A 17,676-nucleotide genomic window follows, 5' to 3' on the forward strand; every position below is an offset into this window, starting at 1 on the left:
GTGGCACATTTCTCTTTCATTCTCTTTTGAGTTTAAGCTTAATTTTAAATCTAGCTTTCTATGGAATTAGATTCCAGCACAATGTTTTTCAACCTTGGCAACTTTAAGATGTTTCCTGGCTGGGAAATTTTGGGAGTTGAAGTCGGCAACATCTTGAAGTTGTCAAACTTGAGAAACACTGCCCTAAAATGTATATAGTTTACATCAGGGTTGAAATCCAGCAGGTTCTGACAGGTTCCGGAGAACCGGTAGCAGAAATTTTGAGTAGTTAGGGGAAGTGGCAAATGCCACCTCTGGCTGGCCCCAGAATGGGGTGGGAATGGAGGTTTTGCAGTATCCTTCCCCTGCCACGCCCACCAAGGCACACCGCGCCCACCAAGCCACACCACACCCACCAAGCCACACCACGCCCACCAAGCCACGCCCACAGAACCGTTAGTTTTAAAAAAATGAATTTCACTATTGGTTTACATGTATAGATGCAGATTATGCACACACACACAAATCTACACACAAACGTACACACACAAAGAGTGTATAGTCTATATAGGAACGTCCTTTCCCCTTCTTTCATCTCATGCGCCATTTTCTTCACTCCCGGAGAACGGCCCAGGTTAGCTGCGGCTGCGGCCTTAGAGTGAATGTCGTCTTGGGAACCGTCAGGTCCAAATCTCTTTCTGTAAGCCCAGGCGGCGGTCGGAAAGTGAATTTCTGCAGCAGGCCCGTGAAGAAGAGGAAAAGCTCCATTTTGGCCAGACTTTCGCCGATGCAGTTCCTGCGTCCTGTTAAAAAAAGAGAGAAAGGAGAAGGAGAGGAAGAGGAAAGGGGAGGAGGAGGAGGATGAGGACAGGAAGAAACAGAAGGAGGAGGAGGAGGAGGGAGAAGAAGGTGAGGGAGAAGAAGGAGGAGGAGGGAGAGTGAGAAGGAGGAGCAGAGGAAGAAGGAGAGGGAAGGGAAGAGTATAAGGAAGAAGAGGAAAAGGAGAAAGAAGAAAGAAGAGAAGAGGAAGAAGGTGGAGGAGAGGAAGAGGAAAAGGAGGAAGAAGAGAAAGAAGGTGGAGGAGAGGAAGAGGAAGAAGAAGGGGGAAGGGAAGAGTATAAGGAAGAAGAGGAAAAGAAGAAAGAAGAGAAAGAAGGTGGAGGAGGAGAGGAAGAGGAAGAAGGAGGGGGAAGGGAAGAGTATAAGGAAGAAGAGGAAAAGAAGAAAGAAGAGAAAGAAGGTGGAGGAGAGGAAGAGGAAGAAGAAGGGGGAAGGGAAGAGTATAAGGAAGAAGAGGAAAAGAAGAAAGAAGAGAAAGAAGGTGGAGGAGGAGAGGAAGAGGAAGAAGGAGGGGGAAGGGAAGAGTATAAGGAAGAAGAGGAAAAGGAGAAAGAAGAGAAGAGGAAGAAGGTGGAGGAGAGGAAGAAGGGGGAAGGGAAGAGTACAGGGAAGAAGAGGAAAAGGAGGAAGAAGAGAAAGAAGGTGGAGGAGGAGAGGAAGAGGAAGAAGAAGGGGGAAGGGAAGAGTATAACGAAGAAGAGGAAAAGGAGAAAGAAGAGAAGAGGAAGAAGGTGGAGGAGAGGAAGAGGAAGAAAAGGAAGAAGAAGGAGGAGATGAAGGAGGAGAAGGAGGAGGAGGAAGGAGGAAGGAGAAGGAGGAGAAAGTGTTGGAATTTCCAAACTGGGAAAAGATATTCTGAAGAGTTTCCCAACACACAACTTTTGTGCAACGGTAACACAACCCTTGCGGGAAAAGCTCCCGAGGGGAGGAGCTTCCCTTCACCGCAGTGATTGCCCCGTTGGACCCGGGTCTCTCCCAAACGCTCCAACTCTCCAGGACGGCCTTACGTTACCTAAGGAATAAGGCACGAAGGCGTCTCTCTTGACGAAATTCCCGCTGGGATCCAGGAAGTGGCTGGGGTTGAACTCGTGGGGGGTTTCCCATTGGCTCTGGTCAAGCAGGACAGAAGTCAGCGATGGGATGACCATGGTGCCCTGGAGGACCGAAAGGAGGAGATCACAACGGGAGCCTCAAAGCTCTCTCAAGTCTTCTTTCAGCGGGTGGAAGTGGGGTCACCTGGAGTCAAGGCTGAATCGTAGGCGCCACAAATAGGGATCCCTTAGCAGGGATCGGGGTCAGGATGGGTGGGATCCATCTATTTTGAAGAATCCCAGCTGGGGAATGTTAGGTAGACCTACTTCCATCAAAATGGGATTTTTAATGGATTAATTACGAGCCATGGTGGCGTAGTGGTCAGAATGCAGTATTGCAGGCTGATTCTGCCCACTGCCAGGAGTTCGATCCTGACCGGCTCAAGGACGACTCAGCTTTCTGTTCTTCTTAGGTGGGTAAAACGAGGACCCAGATTGTTGGGGGCAAATAGGGTGACTCTGTAAACCGCTTAGAGAGGGCTGTGAAAGCACTGTGAAGCAATATATAAGCCTAAGAGCTCTATCTATCTATCTATCTATCTATCTATCTATCTATCTATCTATCTATCTATCTATCTATCTATCTATCTATCTATCTATCATCTCTCTCTCTCGCTATCGATCTAATCATCTATCTTTCTCTATCATCTATCTATCTATCTATCTATCTATCTATCTATCTATCTATCTATCTATCTATCTATCTATCTATCTATCTATCTATCTATCTATCCCATCCTTCCAAGGTCAGTAAAATGAGGACCCAGATTGTTGGGGGAAACCACTTAGAGAGGGCTGGAAAGCACTGTAAAGTGGCATATAAAACTAAATGCTAGTGCTATTTTCCTTCCTTCCTTCCTCCCTCCCTCCCTCCCTCCCTCCCTCCCTCCCTCCCTCCCTTCTTTCCAAGGTGTACAGTGGTTAGAATGTGGTATTGCAGGGTGACTCTGCCCACTGCCAGGAGTTCGATCCTGACCAGCTGCAGGCTGACTCAGCCGCCCGTCCTTCTGACGAGGTCAGTAAAATGAGGACCCAGATTGCCAGGGGCTCTGTAAAGCCCTTAGAGAGGGCTGTAAAGGCACTTGTGAAGCAGTATATAAGTCTAAGTGTTATTACTTCTTTCCTTCCTTTTCTTTCTTTCTTTCTTTCTTTCTTTCTTTCTTTCTTTCTTTCTTTCTTTCTTTCTTTCTTTCTTTCTTTCTTTCTGTCCTTCCTTCCTTGCCATGGTGGCACAGTGGTTGGAATGCAGTATTGCAGGCTAATTCTGCCTACTGCCAGGAGTTCAATCCTGACCGGCTCCAGGTGGACTCAGCCTTCCATCCTTCCGAGGTGGGTAAAATGAGGACCCAGATTGTTGGGGGCAAGAGGCTGACTCTGTAAACCACTTAGAGAGGGCTGTGAAACACTGGGAAGCGGTATATAAAACTAAGTGCTATTGCTACTAATTTTAGCTGCATCTGATCCAGAGCCAGGAGTATAGATAGTCTCTTGACTTACAACAGTTCATTCAGTGCACTTATGACCATTTTTCACACTTACGACCGTCGAGCAATCGCCTGATCAAAATTCGGATGCTTGGCCACTGACTCATCTTTACGACGTGCAATTCCCTTTTGCGACCTTCCAACGAGCAAAGTCCATGGGAGGGGAGCCAGATTCGCTTCACGATGGCGTTGTTAATGTAACAACCCGGGGCAATTCGCTTAACGACCGCGGCAAGAAAGGTCGTAAAACAGGGCAGAACTCGCTTCAGCCACGTCTCACTTCAGCCCCAGAAATTTCCAGGGCTACCTGTGCATGTAGTGGGGGGAAGGGAGGGAAGGCGGTTACCTTGGGGAGGAAGTAGCCTTGGAAATGGGTGTCGACGGAGGTGCTCCGTGGGACGTGGGGCAGGAGGGTGATGAAACGCTGCACTTCGTGGATCACGGCGTTGGTGAAGGGCAGGTGGCGTCGGTCTTCGTAGGTGGCCCAGTGGCCCGGCTTGACCACTTGCCCAAGCTCCTCCTGGACCTTCTCTGAAGCCGACCCAGCGAGAAAAGGGAAAAGCAAACATCGTCCGGGGCAAAGCCAATCCGCCCGTTTCACCTTCACGCTATTCCTCCTCCTCCTCATTCATCCGCACTTAATTCCCTGATTTTGTTCTCTGTTTTGTTTTTTTAAAGTACTGGCAACCAGCCGCCCCTGTTTTTATATCTTCCTGGCCTCGTATTTTGCTTGTAATGAACAGGCGAGCTGATTCCCTTGCATAGAATGCATGCTTTATTCTAAGTATTTTGGTACCCCCTTTTTCTGAAGTTAGGCTGTTGTTTTTTTTAATGCAGGGGTCTGGAGCTGTGAGATGTTTTGCAAAACTTTTGAAAGTGTCACTTCTCAGCTATGAAGATGTTCCTTCCCTTCCCTTCCTTTCCTCCTTCCTTATCCTCCATCCTTCCTTCCTTCCTCTAAAAAATCTTCCCTTCCCCTTCTTCCTTGCTTCCTTCTTCCCTTCCCTTTCCTTCCTTCATCCTTCATCCTTCCTTCTTCTTCCTTCCCTCCTTCCCTCCTTCCCTCCTCTAAGACAGTGGTTCTCAACCTGTGGGTCGGGACCCCTTTGGGGGTTGAATGACCCTTTCACAGGGGTCACCTAAGACCATCAGAAAATTGTAAAATTACAGTTATGAAGTAGCAACGAAAATAATTTTATGGTTGAGGGTCACCACAACATGAGGAACTGTATTAAAGGGTCGCGGCATTGGGAAGGTTGAGAACCACTGCTCTAAGAGATCGTCCCTTCCCCTTCCTTCTTTCCTTCTTTCCTTCCTTATCCTTCATCCTTCCTTCCTTCTTCTCCTTCCTTTTTTCTTTCTTTCCTTCCTTCCTTCCTCTAAGAGATCCCTTCCCCTTCCTTTTTTCTTTCCTTCCTTCCTTCCTTCCTTATCCTTCATCCTTCCTTCCTTCTTCTCTTTCCTTCCCTCCTTCCTTCCTCTTAGAGATCTTCCCTTCCCCTTCCTTTTTTCTTTCCTTCTTCCTTATCCTTCATTCTTCATCCTTCCTTCTTCCCTTCTGCTTCCTTCCTTCCTTCCTTCCTCTAAGAGATCTTCCCTTCCCCTTCCTTCCTTCCTTATCCTTCATCCTTCCTTCCTTATCCTTCATCCTTCCTTCCTTCTTCTCCTTCCTTCCCTACTTCCTTCCTCTAAGAGATCTTCCCTTCCCCTTCCTTTTGTCTTTCCTTCTTTCCTTCCTTATCCTTCATTCTTCATCCTTCCTTCTTCCCTTCTCCTTCCTTCCTTCCTTCCTTCCTTCCTTCCTCTAAGAGATCTTCCCTTCCCCTTCCTTCCTTCCTTCCTTCCTTCCTTATCCTTCATCCTTCCTTCTTCTCCTTCCTTCCTTCCTTCCTTCCCTCCTTCCTTCCTCTAAGAGATCTTCCCTTCCCCTTCCTTTTTTCTTTCCTTCCTTATCTTTCATTCTTCATCCTTCCTTCTTCCCTTCTCCTTCCTTCCTTCCTCTAAGAGATCTTCCCTTCCCCTCCATCCCCTCCGTCCCTCCCTTGCTTCAATCTATTCCCTTCCGCTAAATTTGCAGCCAGAGAACCCTTCTCTAATTTCCTAAGACAGGCCCTGTGAAATTGTCCTTCCCACTCATGCTTTGTTCCCTGCCTTTTGGTCTTTTTTTTTATTTTAATAAATTTTTATTTCTCATATATACATTCACAATTATATGATCTCATACTTGTTATTAATAATATGTATTTGTAACAATTTTTCTCCCCTACAATTGAGAATATAATTGGAATTGCTTTCTTACCATCCCATAAACCCATCTTATTTTACAACAATCCTACTTCTTCTTCCTTCCTTCCCTCCTTCCTTCCCTCCTTTCTTCTCTCCTTCTCTCCTTCCTTCCCTCCTTCCTTCCATCCCTCCTTCCCCCTTCCCTCCCTCCATTCTTCTCTCCTTCTCTCCTTCCCTCCTTCCTTCCCTCCTTCCTTCCCTCCTGCCTTTTGGAGTTCCCTTTATCACTCTTCTTTTGACCCAAACAAACCCTGAGAATTGAAGCCATGGACTTTGTGGGGATCCGCATGCCATACTACCGTGACACCTATGCATGCTAGAAGGGTGGAACACCACCACCACCACCACCACAACAGCAGCAGCAGAAAGCAACAACTCACTTTGGATCTCTGGATACCTCATGGCCAGCAAGACAGCCCATTGCAGAGTTGTGGCTGTGGTTTCTGTCCCAGCCATGACGAGATCCAGAATGGACGCAATTAAATTGTCTTCATGGAAAAGGTTTTTGCTCTTGTTCATGTCCTAGGAGAGTGATTTGATTTGATTTGATTTATTATATTTGTATGCTGCCCTTTTCCCCCGAAGGGGACTCAGGGCGGCTCACCATTCAAATCAGGGAAGGGGGTACAGACAAAAAAACAAAACAAAACATAACAATGCATCATTTAAAAACACACAACAGTCATACCATTCGAGACGGGGGGGCAACAGCTCTTTAGCCCCAGGCCTGTCGGAACAGCCAGGTTTTAAGGGCTTTGCGGAAGGCCTGGAGGGTGGTGAGGGTTCGAATCTCCACGGGGAGTTCGTTCCAGAGGGTCGGAGCGGCCACAGAGAAGGCTCTCCTCCGGGTAGTCGCCAGTCGGCATTGGCCGGTGGATGGAATTCGGAGGAGGCCTAATCTGTGGGATCTAATCGGTCTAGTGGAGGTGATTGGCAGCAGGCGGTCTCTCAAGTACCCAGGTCCAATACCATGAAGGGCTTTATAAGTGACGACTAGCGCCTTGAAGTGGGTGAGAGGAGAGACGAGCGGATGGGCACAAAACCTCTGACCCACCACAAGATTGGCATCGCACAAGGCAAATGAAAATAGACACAACCGAGATCAGATCCAACCCAGGCAAATGTTCTAAAATCTAAATTTTCTCCTCTCTTGAAAGAGAGAAGAATTCTCTCTTTCTCATTCTCATAGAATTATGGGATGTTAGGGATGGAAAGGACCTTGGAGGTCTTCTAGTCCACCACCCCTGGCTAAGATGGGAGTCCTTATAACATCCTGGATAAATAGTTGTTTGATTTTTTTTCTTGAAAACCTACATCATTTGATCATTTGTCAAATAACAGAATGACAGAGCCAGAAGGGACCTTGGAGATCTTCTAGTCCAACCTACTGCTCAAGCAGGAGACCCTCTCCCATTTGAGATAAACTTCCGGAGGCAAGTTGTTCCACGGATTAATTGTCCTCACTGTCAGGAAATTCCTCCTTAGTTCCAAGTTGCTTCTCTCCTTGATAGGTTTCCACCCATTGCTTCTTGTCCTGCCCTCAGGTGCTTTGGAGAATAGCTTGACTCCCTCTTCTTTGGGGCAGCCCCTGAGATATCGGAAGACTGCTATCATACCCTCCCCTAATGCTTCTTTTGCTAAGCTAGACATACCTAGTTCCAACACAGGGGAAATGTTGGATCAACCTCTCTTTTCCTCTGTCGTTCAGACGTAGGAGATCAATACATCTGAGAGGTTAGTCAACATGGTGTTTATGGGCAACGCCCATCATGGGACCACCATCTAGACTTTTTGGATGCCCACACCCTGTTTGTAAGCCTTGTTACTTGCCCCAGACACACCTGTTCCTGCTTGAAGACCAGCGCTTCTGTGTAGCTCCTGTAGCTGTTGCCGTTGAGATCTTGCCTGCTGCTCTTGATGTAATCTCGGATTATCACCCGGACGTCTTCGATTTTCCGGAGCAAAGTCTTGTGAGCCTTGAAGAGGAATCCCAGGAACGGATAGAAGTTGAACAGCTGTTCAGGATCAAAAGCAGGAAAAGGAGAGGAGAGGAAATATAAGAAAGACAAAGGACAATGCATCTCGGCTTGCAAAGGAGACCATTAAGATCCAGAGTTTTCAGATGCCAGATTTTTGCCGATTCTAACTCGTTCTAATAATTTCCCCCCTAACCTTTTCCAATCTGTTTTTCATTGTTATTGTGGTCTGCCAGCTACCGGTCCTGGAGTCTGGGGAAGGCTCTGAGGAGGGCTCTGCGTCGGAGGCAGAGAGGGGGCTGGGGCCATATGCCAGTTATCAGCTGCCTTCGGAGTCAGACATCAGTGAGGCAGAAGAACAGCTGGAGCCTGTTCCCAGTGTACGCATGCACAGAGTTGCCAGACAAAGGGAAGAGCTAAAGAACAGAGGTCGACTTGGGAGTAAGGCCACAGGTGGACGATGAATGGCCCCTCCCAGAGGAGATAAAAGAGGAGCGAAAGGGGAATGGAGTTTGCAGGAGACCATTAGTTCACTTCATTGGTTCGTGACTCTCCGAGGCTCCTTGCCAAGTTCTGCAGAGATCAGCCTGGCAGCTCTCCAAGCCAGATAAGGTCTGTGACTGTAAATCCTCCCTCAAAAACACTTGGCTGGATGTGAATGAGCAGAATCCACAGTGACTTAATAAAAGGGTTTTTTGCCAAGGAAGGCATTTGCTTCCTGCTCTCGGGAAGCCTCGCTCAGAACAGGGAAATATCGGAGGGAAATAGCCTGCCTGCTTAAAATTCCAAAAGCATTTTGTGTTCGTGGCTTGGCAAAGTGACGTAGCCGTTGCCAATTTCCGCGTGGTGCAATCACGGCCATGTCAGCGTTCCAAATATCATGCAGAATTAAATCAGAGTCCAAGGCAGATCTATCCTTAAAAGTTCCAATTTAGTAAGACAGACATGTTGGCACATCTTTGGAAATCCCAATTCTGAAAAGCCGTGCTTTTGAATTTGTTTAAATGTGTTGGGGAAGAGGAAGGAAACCGCAGGACAAAACCAGCTTACGTGTAAAGCAGGAGAGCCCAGAAGACACATCACTTCATCGATGAGTCTTAGAAGGGTGACAAAAGTTGGGTTCTTGTACTCAAACCGTTCCCCGAACAGCAGAACAAAAGTGATGTTTGTTGCAGCAGCGTTGAATGTCCGCAGGTCGAAAGGTTCGCCTTCAAGAGTAAAAGAGAGAGAGAGACAGAGAGACAGAGAGACAGAGAGAGAGAGAGGATAACTGGTATCCATGGAAATAGCTGAAGTTGTGGGTGCTTCAACATTGGAGCTTCTTAAGGCAAGATTGGACTGCCATTGGTCTGAAATAGTACAGGGTTTCCTACTTGAGCAGAGGGTTGGACTAGAAGACCTCCAAGGTCCCTTCCAACTTGGTTATTCTGTATTCTGTTAAGGGAATGGAGGCTAAACCGTACGATGAATGGTTAAGGGAACTAGATATGTTTAGCCTAAGGAAGAGAAGCATTAGGGTGATTATGATAGCAGTCTTCCAAGATTTGAGGACCTATTCAGGATCCCTCAAACCTGATCACCCAAATCTGGCATTGCTGGAGAACAACAATAAAAAGATGTTTGCTCTTAAAAAAAAAAGTTATTCAACTGTCGATTTTCCTGCACTATTATTCGCACGGCGCTTCTGAGGGAAGAAGCAGAAAAGTATAATGGGCTTTTTTAAAGAGAAGAAGAGGAGGGGGAGGAGAAGGAGGAGAAGAGGAGGAGGAGAAGGAGAAGGAGGAGGAGGGAGGAGGAGGGGAGGAGGAGAAGGAGAAGAGGAGGAAGAGAAGGAGGAGGAGGGGAGGAGGAGGAGGGGAGGAGGAGAAGAGGAGGAGGAGAAGGAGGAGGAGAGGAGAAGGAGGAGAAGAGGAGGGAAGGAGGAGGAAGAGGGGAGAAGGAGAAGAGGAGGAGGAAGAGAAGAGGAGGAGGAGGAGAAGGAGGGAGAGGAGAGGAGGAGGAGAAGAGGAGGAGGGGAGGAGGAGGAAGAGGGGAGAAGGAGAAAGAGGAGGAGGAGCAGAAGTAGGAGGAGAAGAAGAAGGAAGGGAGGAGGAGGAGGAGGAGGAGGAGGAGGGGGAGGGGAGGAGGAAGAGGCTGGGTGAAAATACAAAGCCTGCAAAATGACTAAAATAAAAAACTCCCATAACATAAAATATAAAAGAACAACATACATAACAGAAACCACTAAGGGGATAGTTTAATCTTGCAGCTGACACAACACACACACACACACACACACACACACACACACACACACACACACACACACACACACACACACACTGACATTTTAGGGCATGGTGAAAATGTGTACACCTTTCTTCTGCCTGGACCTTCTTCCATTATCCCATGACCTCTAAGGCTCGATTCTCACCGCTTGTTCAGGATTTAGGGCTTGTTTAGTAAAGAGACACCTCTAAGCCCATCCATCACCACTGAGCAGCCGCACCTGTTCTCCGGTTGACATAAAAGCACCATTAGACGGAGTTATGAAGGCTTTGCTCTGACAACTTGGAATGGTATTTCCCAACCTTGGCAGCCTTACGACGTGTGGACTTCAACTCCCAGAATTCCCCATGCTGGCTTGCTGGAGAATTCTGGGAGTTGAAGTCCACACCTCTTAAAGTTGCCAAGTTTGAGAAACACTATCCAAGAAGACACAATGAGTTTTTACTAAGAAATAGCCGTGCTGGTAAACTATCCCTTTCGCATCAATAACTCTTGTTAAAGAAGACTGTTGTTTGTGCCTGGAACAAGGGCTTACTTTGGTGAGGTCTTAGACATAGGGGAATCGCTCTCCCTTTTCTGAGCTCACTGTGATGACCCGGGACATGGCACAAAAGCAACATAACCAGAGAACAGGTCTTCATTGCTCCAACTGTGCCCCCAAACTTTCACTACAAGTCCTGGAGCAAAGTTCTCACACACACCTTCATTAGTCTCTGGCTGCAAGTAGTCCAGTAAGCCAGGTTAACCAAAAAGCAACCAGGGCCAGCAGTCCAATAAGCCAGGTTAACTAAACAGTAACCAGAGCAAAAAGTTCAGCGAAGCAGGCACCCATAAGACAGAGCCCAGCAATTTTCAGGCTTTGGCAAGTGCACAACTCCACAATTCAATGCTTGTTCCCGACAAATACCCCTCCCACCAGCATCTCCTTACATCTCAGTCCCCAGGTGTGACTTGTGAAAGTGGAGCGGGGCACTCTCCTCCCTCGTAGCTGGCTCGGTCTGTGTCGTTCTCGCCTTCTCTCTTCTCTCCATGCTCTTGGATCAGGAAGGAGTGGTCCTTGCTCTTCTCCTGAGCTCTCCCTATCTGCAGGCCTTACTAATTCAGAACAGCCTTGCCTGGACTGACTCTGCCCTTCCCCAGTTTCCTCCAAAGCCAACGAAGCCGCCGTCTCCATCTTTATCAGTTCTTGTTCCAGCTCATCTCCCCCCACCCCCGGCAGATTCAGACTCCAACGAGGGCATGACACTCACCTTGGAAAGAGTTAATATTCTCGATCAGAAAACCGAGCTCTTCATGGATGCATTCCTCAATGTGTTTTTTCCCCATCCCAAGGTTGCGCATGGTGGACACCGTAAATCTTCGGGTAGCCCTCCATAGCTCTCCAGTGGAGAAGAAAACCCCTGTTGGGGAAGGCAGAAGATACGATTGAAGAAGAATTGTTCATATTCCAAGGTTACTGTGAAGGGCAAAGGATCAGGATTATCCATGAAGCTGCAGCATGGAAGTTTTATTCAAACTTATAAACAATATGACACCTGGTCAGTGAGAGTTCAATAGTACATTGGCACAAGAGAAGGGTCAATGGAATTCAAGAGTAGTTGAATGACTGAAGAATTCTGGGAGTTGAAGTCCACACCTCTTAAAGTTGCCAAGTTTGAGAAACGTTATCCAAGAAGACAAAAAGAAGTTTTTACTAAGAAAACTCCATTGCAGACATGCTGGGAAACTATCCCTTTCGCATCAATAACTCTTGTTAAAGAAGACTGTGGTTTGCGTGGTTTCATTACTTGCGGCAGCTTAAGGACTCTAAGCTGACGACATGCTTAACTCCACCCTCAGTTCCTCCTGCTCTTCTCCTACAGCTTCCTCCTGTTCCCGTGGAGTTTAAGAAATTTAGGCACACAAACTCCACAAACAATTGCAAGAAAATAACCCAGCTCTGTGAGAACCAAGGACCACCACAAAGTCCACAAAGAAGAAGGAGAAATCTCAAATGAGAAGTCAACCAAGGTACACCTTGTATACACGCCATTCAAGTGCTAGAGTAGCCAGGAAATTGGGATTCTCCCCTCATTGACCAAAACTATAACTCCCAGGAGCTCGAACCCAGCTCAGCTGTTGATGAACAATGCCAGGAATTGTATTTAGTAAGCTCTAGAGCAGGGTTCTCCAAACTTGGAAACTTTAAGTCCTATTATTGAAACGGCCAAACTTTCTGGACAGATTCCGTCTACCTATTATCTCTACCACCCTGCCCAGAAATGTTCTGCATCCTACATCTGTTGAGGTTCTTCAAAGGGGCTGATTTCCACCAGGAAATAAGATTGGAGTAACCAGTTTTGAAGGTACATTGTGTTTTCGTTTTCCTTTTGGGGGTGGGGTGGGGGCAGCAAGCACTTACCGTTTCCATGCTGGATTTGCTCAAATATAGGTATGGAAGGCCTGTCCACAAACTCCTCGGTGAAGTTCACAAGCGCATCCTTCACTGCTTCGTAGCCTGTCAACACCACCACTTTCTTGAACCCGAAATAGAGAGTAAAGACGGGTCCGTATTTTTCCGCAAGCTGAAAGAGAGCCAACAGAAATAGAAAGACTGTGTCAAAAGAAAGCAAAGGAAGTCCCAACGGTCACAGGTGCCTTGGGTGCAACCCCAAACCAACTGGAGAAGCACTTGAAGCACCATCGGCATTGACTAAATCCCCCATTGGTCAATTACAGAGGGCAGCTTTGCCTGGAACAGCTTACATCCTGCGATGGGACCTATAATGCTATCAAAACATCCACACCTGCCTCTCCCAGGACTCAACAGATGGACAAAGATGTCAAATCCAGTCTAAACATCTGGTTGATTGTGCGACAAGCCATGATACTAATAATTGATTATCTGGAGAATCCCTTGAACATCATCTGCATTGACAAAATCCCCCATCGGTCAATTACAAAAGGCAGTTTTGCTTGCAACAGCTTACGTCATCCGACAATAACTGCAACACCATCAAACACGCACATCTGTCTAACCCAGTTCTTTGGGAAGAGATGGGTGGACAAAAATACCAAGAATCCAGTCTAAACATCTGTCTGGCTGTGAGACCAACCCTAAGAGATTTATTGATTACCCTGCCCATATCTCAAGGGGCCATTTTAAAAAAAAGCAACTCTCAGAGATTAAAAAATGCAACTCTCAGAGATTAAAAAATGCAACTCTCAGAAATTAGGAAATAGTTTCACTATGATGGCGAGATTTATCTTTGGGTCTATCAACAATTAGATTTTACTTTATTGATTAGCCCTTGGGCCAAATCAAAGTGCAGAGTTCCAGACACAAATTATTACTAAAATCTGATTTTATTAAAAAAAAAACCACAATTTAAAAAGGAATTGGATAAAACACAGTTTAAAATGAAACTGGAATAAAGTACGATTTAAAACAAAACTGGAATTAAAATACAGTTTTAAAATGACATTGGAATGAAATACAGTCGTTTAATATGTAGGTAAATAAAACGCGATCAAATTTATATTTCGGTGTCACCCCTACAAATCTACCAAAGGAGACTCCGTCAAATAAAACACAGAAGGACCTCACCGAATCGTGGATGCTTCGGCCTAATTTGAGACAGATTTGCAAGGTTTTATTATTCAACTGGACGGACTTTTTCAGATTCCTGACTAATTAAAGGCACCCGATTCACCAGCCTTGCACTCCGACAAACAAGTTTATTTATTCCCAATGCGGTTTATGAAACTAGGGTAGGGGGCTTAGTGTGATGTCTGTTCAAGCCCAACTCTCTGGGTGTGCGGGAGTGTGTGTGTGTGTGTGTGTGTGTGTGTGTGTGTGTGCGTGTGTTATCTGTGTGTGTAATGCACACAGGTCCACACGCTTGCAAAAGCCACACCCTTTCCAACAACTTTCAGAAGTCAATACTAGAAGGTTTGTAGTTTACTCTCCTTACGGTGACAGCCTTGCCTTGGAACAGTTGAACTTTAGAACAATTCTGATTATTCGATTCCCGCTCCCAAGCAGGATATCCACTCCTTTTTCTTAAGAGCAAACAAGGTTTTCTTGGGTTAATAAATATATATTAACGTGTCCCACGGTGGCATGGCCAGAATCATGCCAATAATCACTCTACCTAACATTGATCGACTGAGCTGAGCTCAAAAAAAGATTTTTCTCTTCCTCTGCCAGCAGTTCCAGTCTAAAAAAAAACACCTCCATTCCTGTCCTGGCCTTCTATAATATATACTCCTTCTTAACATGTATACGTATATACTTAATACGAGGGACATGATGGCTCAGGGGCTAAGATGCTAAGCTGGTCGATCAGAAAGGTCGGCAGTTCGGTGGTTCGAATCCCTAGTGCTGCGTAACGGAGCGAGCTCCTGTTACTTATCCCAGCTTCTGCCAACCGAGCAGTTTGAAAGCAAGAAATATATGCTTCTTGCTTAAAAGCTTGTTCTAACAAACTGGCCTCCATTTTCACCAGCATCTTTAATAAACCACTGGAGATGTGCGATGTTCATTCTTGCTTGAAACGCTCCACTATCATTCCAGTATCGAAGAAGCATTCTATTCTATTCTATTCTATTCCATTCTATTCCACTCCACTCTATTCTACATTCTCTTTTCTCTTCTCATCTCTTCTCTTTTCTCCTCTTCCTCTCGTCCACTCTTCATTCCAATATCTCTTCTCTTCTCTTTTCTCCTCTTCCTCTCCAGTCCACTCTTCATTCCAATATCTCTTCTCTTTTCTCCTCTTCCACTCCACTCCACTCTTCATTCCAATATCTCTTCTCTTCTTTCCTCTTCCACTCCACTCTTCATTCCAATATCTCTTCTCTTCTCTTCTCTTTTCTCCTCTTCCACTCCACTCCACTCTTCATTCCAATATCTCTTCTCTTCTCTCCTCTTCCACTCCACTCTTCATTCCAATATCTCTTCTCTTCTCTTTTCTCCTCTTCCACTCCAGTCCACTCTTCATTCCAATATCTCTTCTCTTCTCTCCTCTTCCACTCCACTCTTCATTCCAATATCTCTTCTCTTCCCTTCTTTCCCCTTCTATAAAAGTCATAGACTACAACACCCATCCTAACCTGCCATCAGAGTCAGTAGAATTGTGTGCAAATCTGGGGAGCGAGAGAAGGATTCTCAGCGTCTTATGTTAAGCCGCATTGCATTCATAGCTATTTCTACAAGCAGAATTTGCATCTCTCCTGTTAACTGCTGCTCGGGTGGAAATTGGTTGTGCCATCCTAACAAACACGCAAACAGAAAGTTCCTCATTTTTAAATCCCAAGAGGGCAAGCAAGGCATTCACTTCTAAGGAATTTCAAAGCCAAGAGTCGAATGAAAGGTGACACAGACAGGCACGGACCAAGCAAAACGGGACGCCCACCAGCTCAAGCAAACACTGAAGGCAGAATTCTACATTCTGCATTCCGGCAGGGCCCACGTGGAATCCACTGGCTTAAAACCGGGCATCCTGGAGGGGGGGAAAAGATCTTAGCATCCTAAGAAGGGGAAACTCTGGAATTTCTGCACCGGGTACCTGTCAGACCTCCTTTTCTCTCTCTCTCTTTCCTTCTCTCTCACTCTCTCTCCTTCTCTCCTCTTTCTCCTTCTGTCCCCTCTCTCCTTCTCTCTCTCTCCCCCTTTTCTCCTTCTCTCTCCCCTTTTCTCCTTCTCTCTCTCTTTCCCTCTCTTTCTGTCTCTGTCTCCTCCTCTCTCCCCCTTATCTCCTTCTCTCTCTCCTCCTCCTCTCTCTCTCCTCTTTCTCTCTCTCCTTCTCTCCCTCTCCCCCTTTCCTTCTCTCTCCCCCTTCTCTCCCTCTCCCTTTCTCTCCCTCCCTCTCTCTTTCTCTCCCTTTCTTTCTCTCCTTCTCTCCCCCTTTCCTTGTCTTTCTCTCTCATTTTCTCTCTTCCTCTCTCCTTTCTCTCCTCTCTCTCTTTTTCTCCCTCTCCTCTCTCCCCCTTCTCTCCCTCTCCCTTTCTCTCCCTCCCTCTCTTTCTCTCCCTTTCTCTCTCTCCCTTTCTTTCTCTTCTTCTCTCCCCCTCTCTTTCTCTCATTTTCTCTCTCTTCCTCTCTCCTTCTCTCTCTCTCTTTTTCTCCCTCTCCTTCTCTCTCCTTCTCTCCTCTCTCTTTCTCTTTCTCTCCCCCACTTTCTTCCTCTTTCCCTCTCCCTCTCCTTTTCTCTCTCCCCCTCTCTCTCCCTCTCCTCTACCTTCACTCTTTCACTCTCTCTCTCCCTCTCTCTTTCTCTTTCTCTCTCTCTCTCCTACCTTCAGCAAGGACTTGTCCTGCCTTTTGAAATCGAGCAAGTGAAGGTGTCCGATGATGGGAAGAGGCCATGGGCCGGGCGGCAACTTTAAAGACGTTTTTTCGAAGAGAACCGGTAAATAAGAAGATGCAAAAAGCAGCAGGAAAAGCAGCAGAACGACGGATGCAGGGAAAGAAAAAAGGAAATCCAGCAGAGCCATTTGCAGACGAGAAATGAAATGTTGGTCCAGGTGTGGCGGAAAGCAGCCTGGGCATCAGCTGGCTCCTTTGCTCAAACCCTTCGCCAGCGCTGAGCTTTATAAGTCGGGCTGCAGAAATAATGTGAAGGGGAAGACTGTTAAACCCCGCCCTCTTTAACCACTTCTGGAGAATGTGGTTTAAGCAGTTTGTGATTGGAGGAGGAAAGCAGTTTTAAGTTACCGGCTCCGTGTGTGTGGCAGGTAAAGCAATCATCAAAGCTATCATTTTGGACCCATCTAGTTTGTGGATAGAATTCAGGAGCCAAAGGGTGCATTTTCCACAATGGGCACACATGATGGAGGTATCAGGAGTGTACAAACAGGATAGGATCGATCAGCCAAGAATATCTGACCGAGGCTTCCCAAGAGCCTGAAGCAAACTCCTTGTCTCGACAAAAACCCCTTTTATTCATTTCCTGTGAATTCTGCTCCTTCACCTCCAGTAAAGTCTTTCCAGGGAGGATTTACAGTCACAGACCTTATCTGGCTTGGAGGGATGCCAGGCCGATCTCTGCAGAACTTGGCAAGGAGTCTCGGAGAGTCACGAACCAATGAAGCGAACTAATTGTCTCCTGCAAACTCCACTCCCCTTTCGCTCCTCTTTTATCTCCTCTGGGAGGGGCCATTCATTGTCCACCTGTGGCCCTACTCCCAAGTCGACCCCTGTTCTTTAGCTGTTCCCTTCATCTGGCAACTCTGCAAATGTGCACACAACTTCACATCCTTTCTCAAGGCCCTGAAGACATGGTCTTGGTGAGCCCTGGTTGATACGGGGGCCCATCAACTAATTTGTTTGATTGTTGTCTTGGGGGGGATTCAATCGGTTCTCTATTTGGGTTTTTTAGAGCCAAGGTGGCGCAGTGGTTAGAGTGCGGTACTGCAGGCTACTTCAGCTGACTGCTAGCTGCAGTTCGACAGTTCAAATTTCACCAGGCTCAAGGTTGACTCTTCCTTCCTTCCTTCCTTCCGTCCTCCCTCCCTCCCTCCCTCCCTTCCTTGTGATTAGAATGTAGTATTTCAGGACAATTATGCTCACAGCCTGGAGTTCGATCCTTCCTTCCTTCCTTCCTTCCTTCCTTCCTTCCTTCCTTCCTTCCTTCCTTCCTTCCTTCCTTGTGTTTAGTATGCAGTATTGCAGGACAATTATGCTCACAGACTGGAGTTGGATCCTTCCTTCCTTCCTTCCTTCCTTCCTTCCTTCCTTCCTTCCTTCCTTCCTACCTACCTACCTACCTA

The 17,676-nt window shown here is 46.7% G+C and overlaps 1 protein-coding gene across 1 annotated transcript; it reads right to left on the bottom strand.

Annotated features, from left to right (window-relative positions):
* Window positions 1–477: 477 nt before the first annotated feature.
* LOC106550385 (cytochrome P450 2W1) lies at window positions 478–16,489 on the bottom strand. Its single transcript, XM_087728761.1, has 9 exons — window positions 16,204–16,489; window positions 12,326–12,488; window positions 11,175–11,324; window positions 8,707–8,864; window positions 7,522–7,695; window positions 6,061–6,202; window positions 3,741–3,925; window positions 1,832–1,973; window positions 478–782 (listed from the first exon to the last, which is right to left on the bottom strand). Exons 1-9 carry the CDS (start codon window positions 16,399–16,401, stop codon window positions 592–594), a joined length of 1,503 nt encoding a protein of 500 aa, XP_087584887.1. The 5' UTR covers window positions 16,402–16,489; the 3' UTR covers window positions 478–591.
* Window positions 16,490–17,676: the final 1,187 nt, after the last annotated feature.

The sequence above is a fragment of the Thamnophis sirtalis genome, unplaced genomic scaffold (assembly GCF_051295495.1).
Source record: "Thamnophis sirtalis isolate CommonGarterSnake01/CBP01778 unplaced genomic scaffold, rThaSir2_p1.2 scaffold_14, whole genome shotgun sequence".
In the NCBI taxonomy this organism is placed as follows: Eukaryota; Metazoa; Chordata; class Lepidosauria; order Squamata; family Natricidae; genus Thamnophis; species Thamnophis sirtalis.

Excerpts from the sequence above, each read along its gene's own strand:
- LOC106550385 (XM_087728761.1), bottom strand. The coding sequence starts at position 16,401 with ATGGCTCTGCTGGATTTCCTTTTTTCTTTCCCTGCATCCGTCGTTCTG. Across the intron at positions 7,696-8,706 it reads TGGGCTCTCCTGCTTTACAC|CTGTTCAACTTCTATCCGTT; the intron begins GTAAGCTGGTTT and ends GATCCTGAACAG. Across the intron at positions 6,203-7,521 it reads TGGTCTTCAAGCAGGAACAG|GACATGAACAAGAGCAAAAA; the intron begins GTGTGTCTGGGG and ends TCACTCTCCTAG.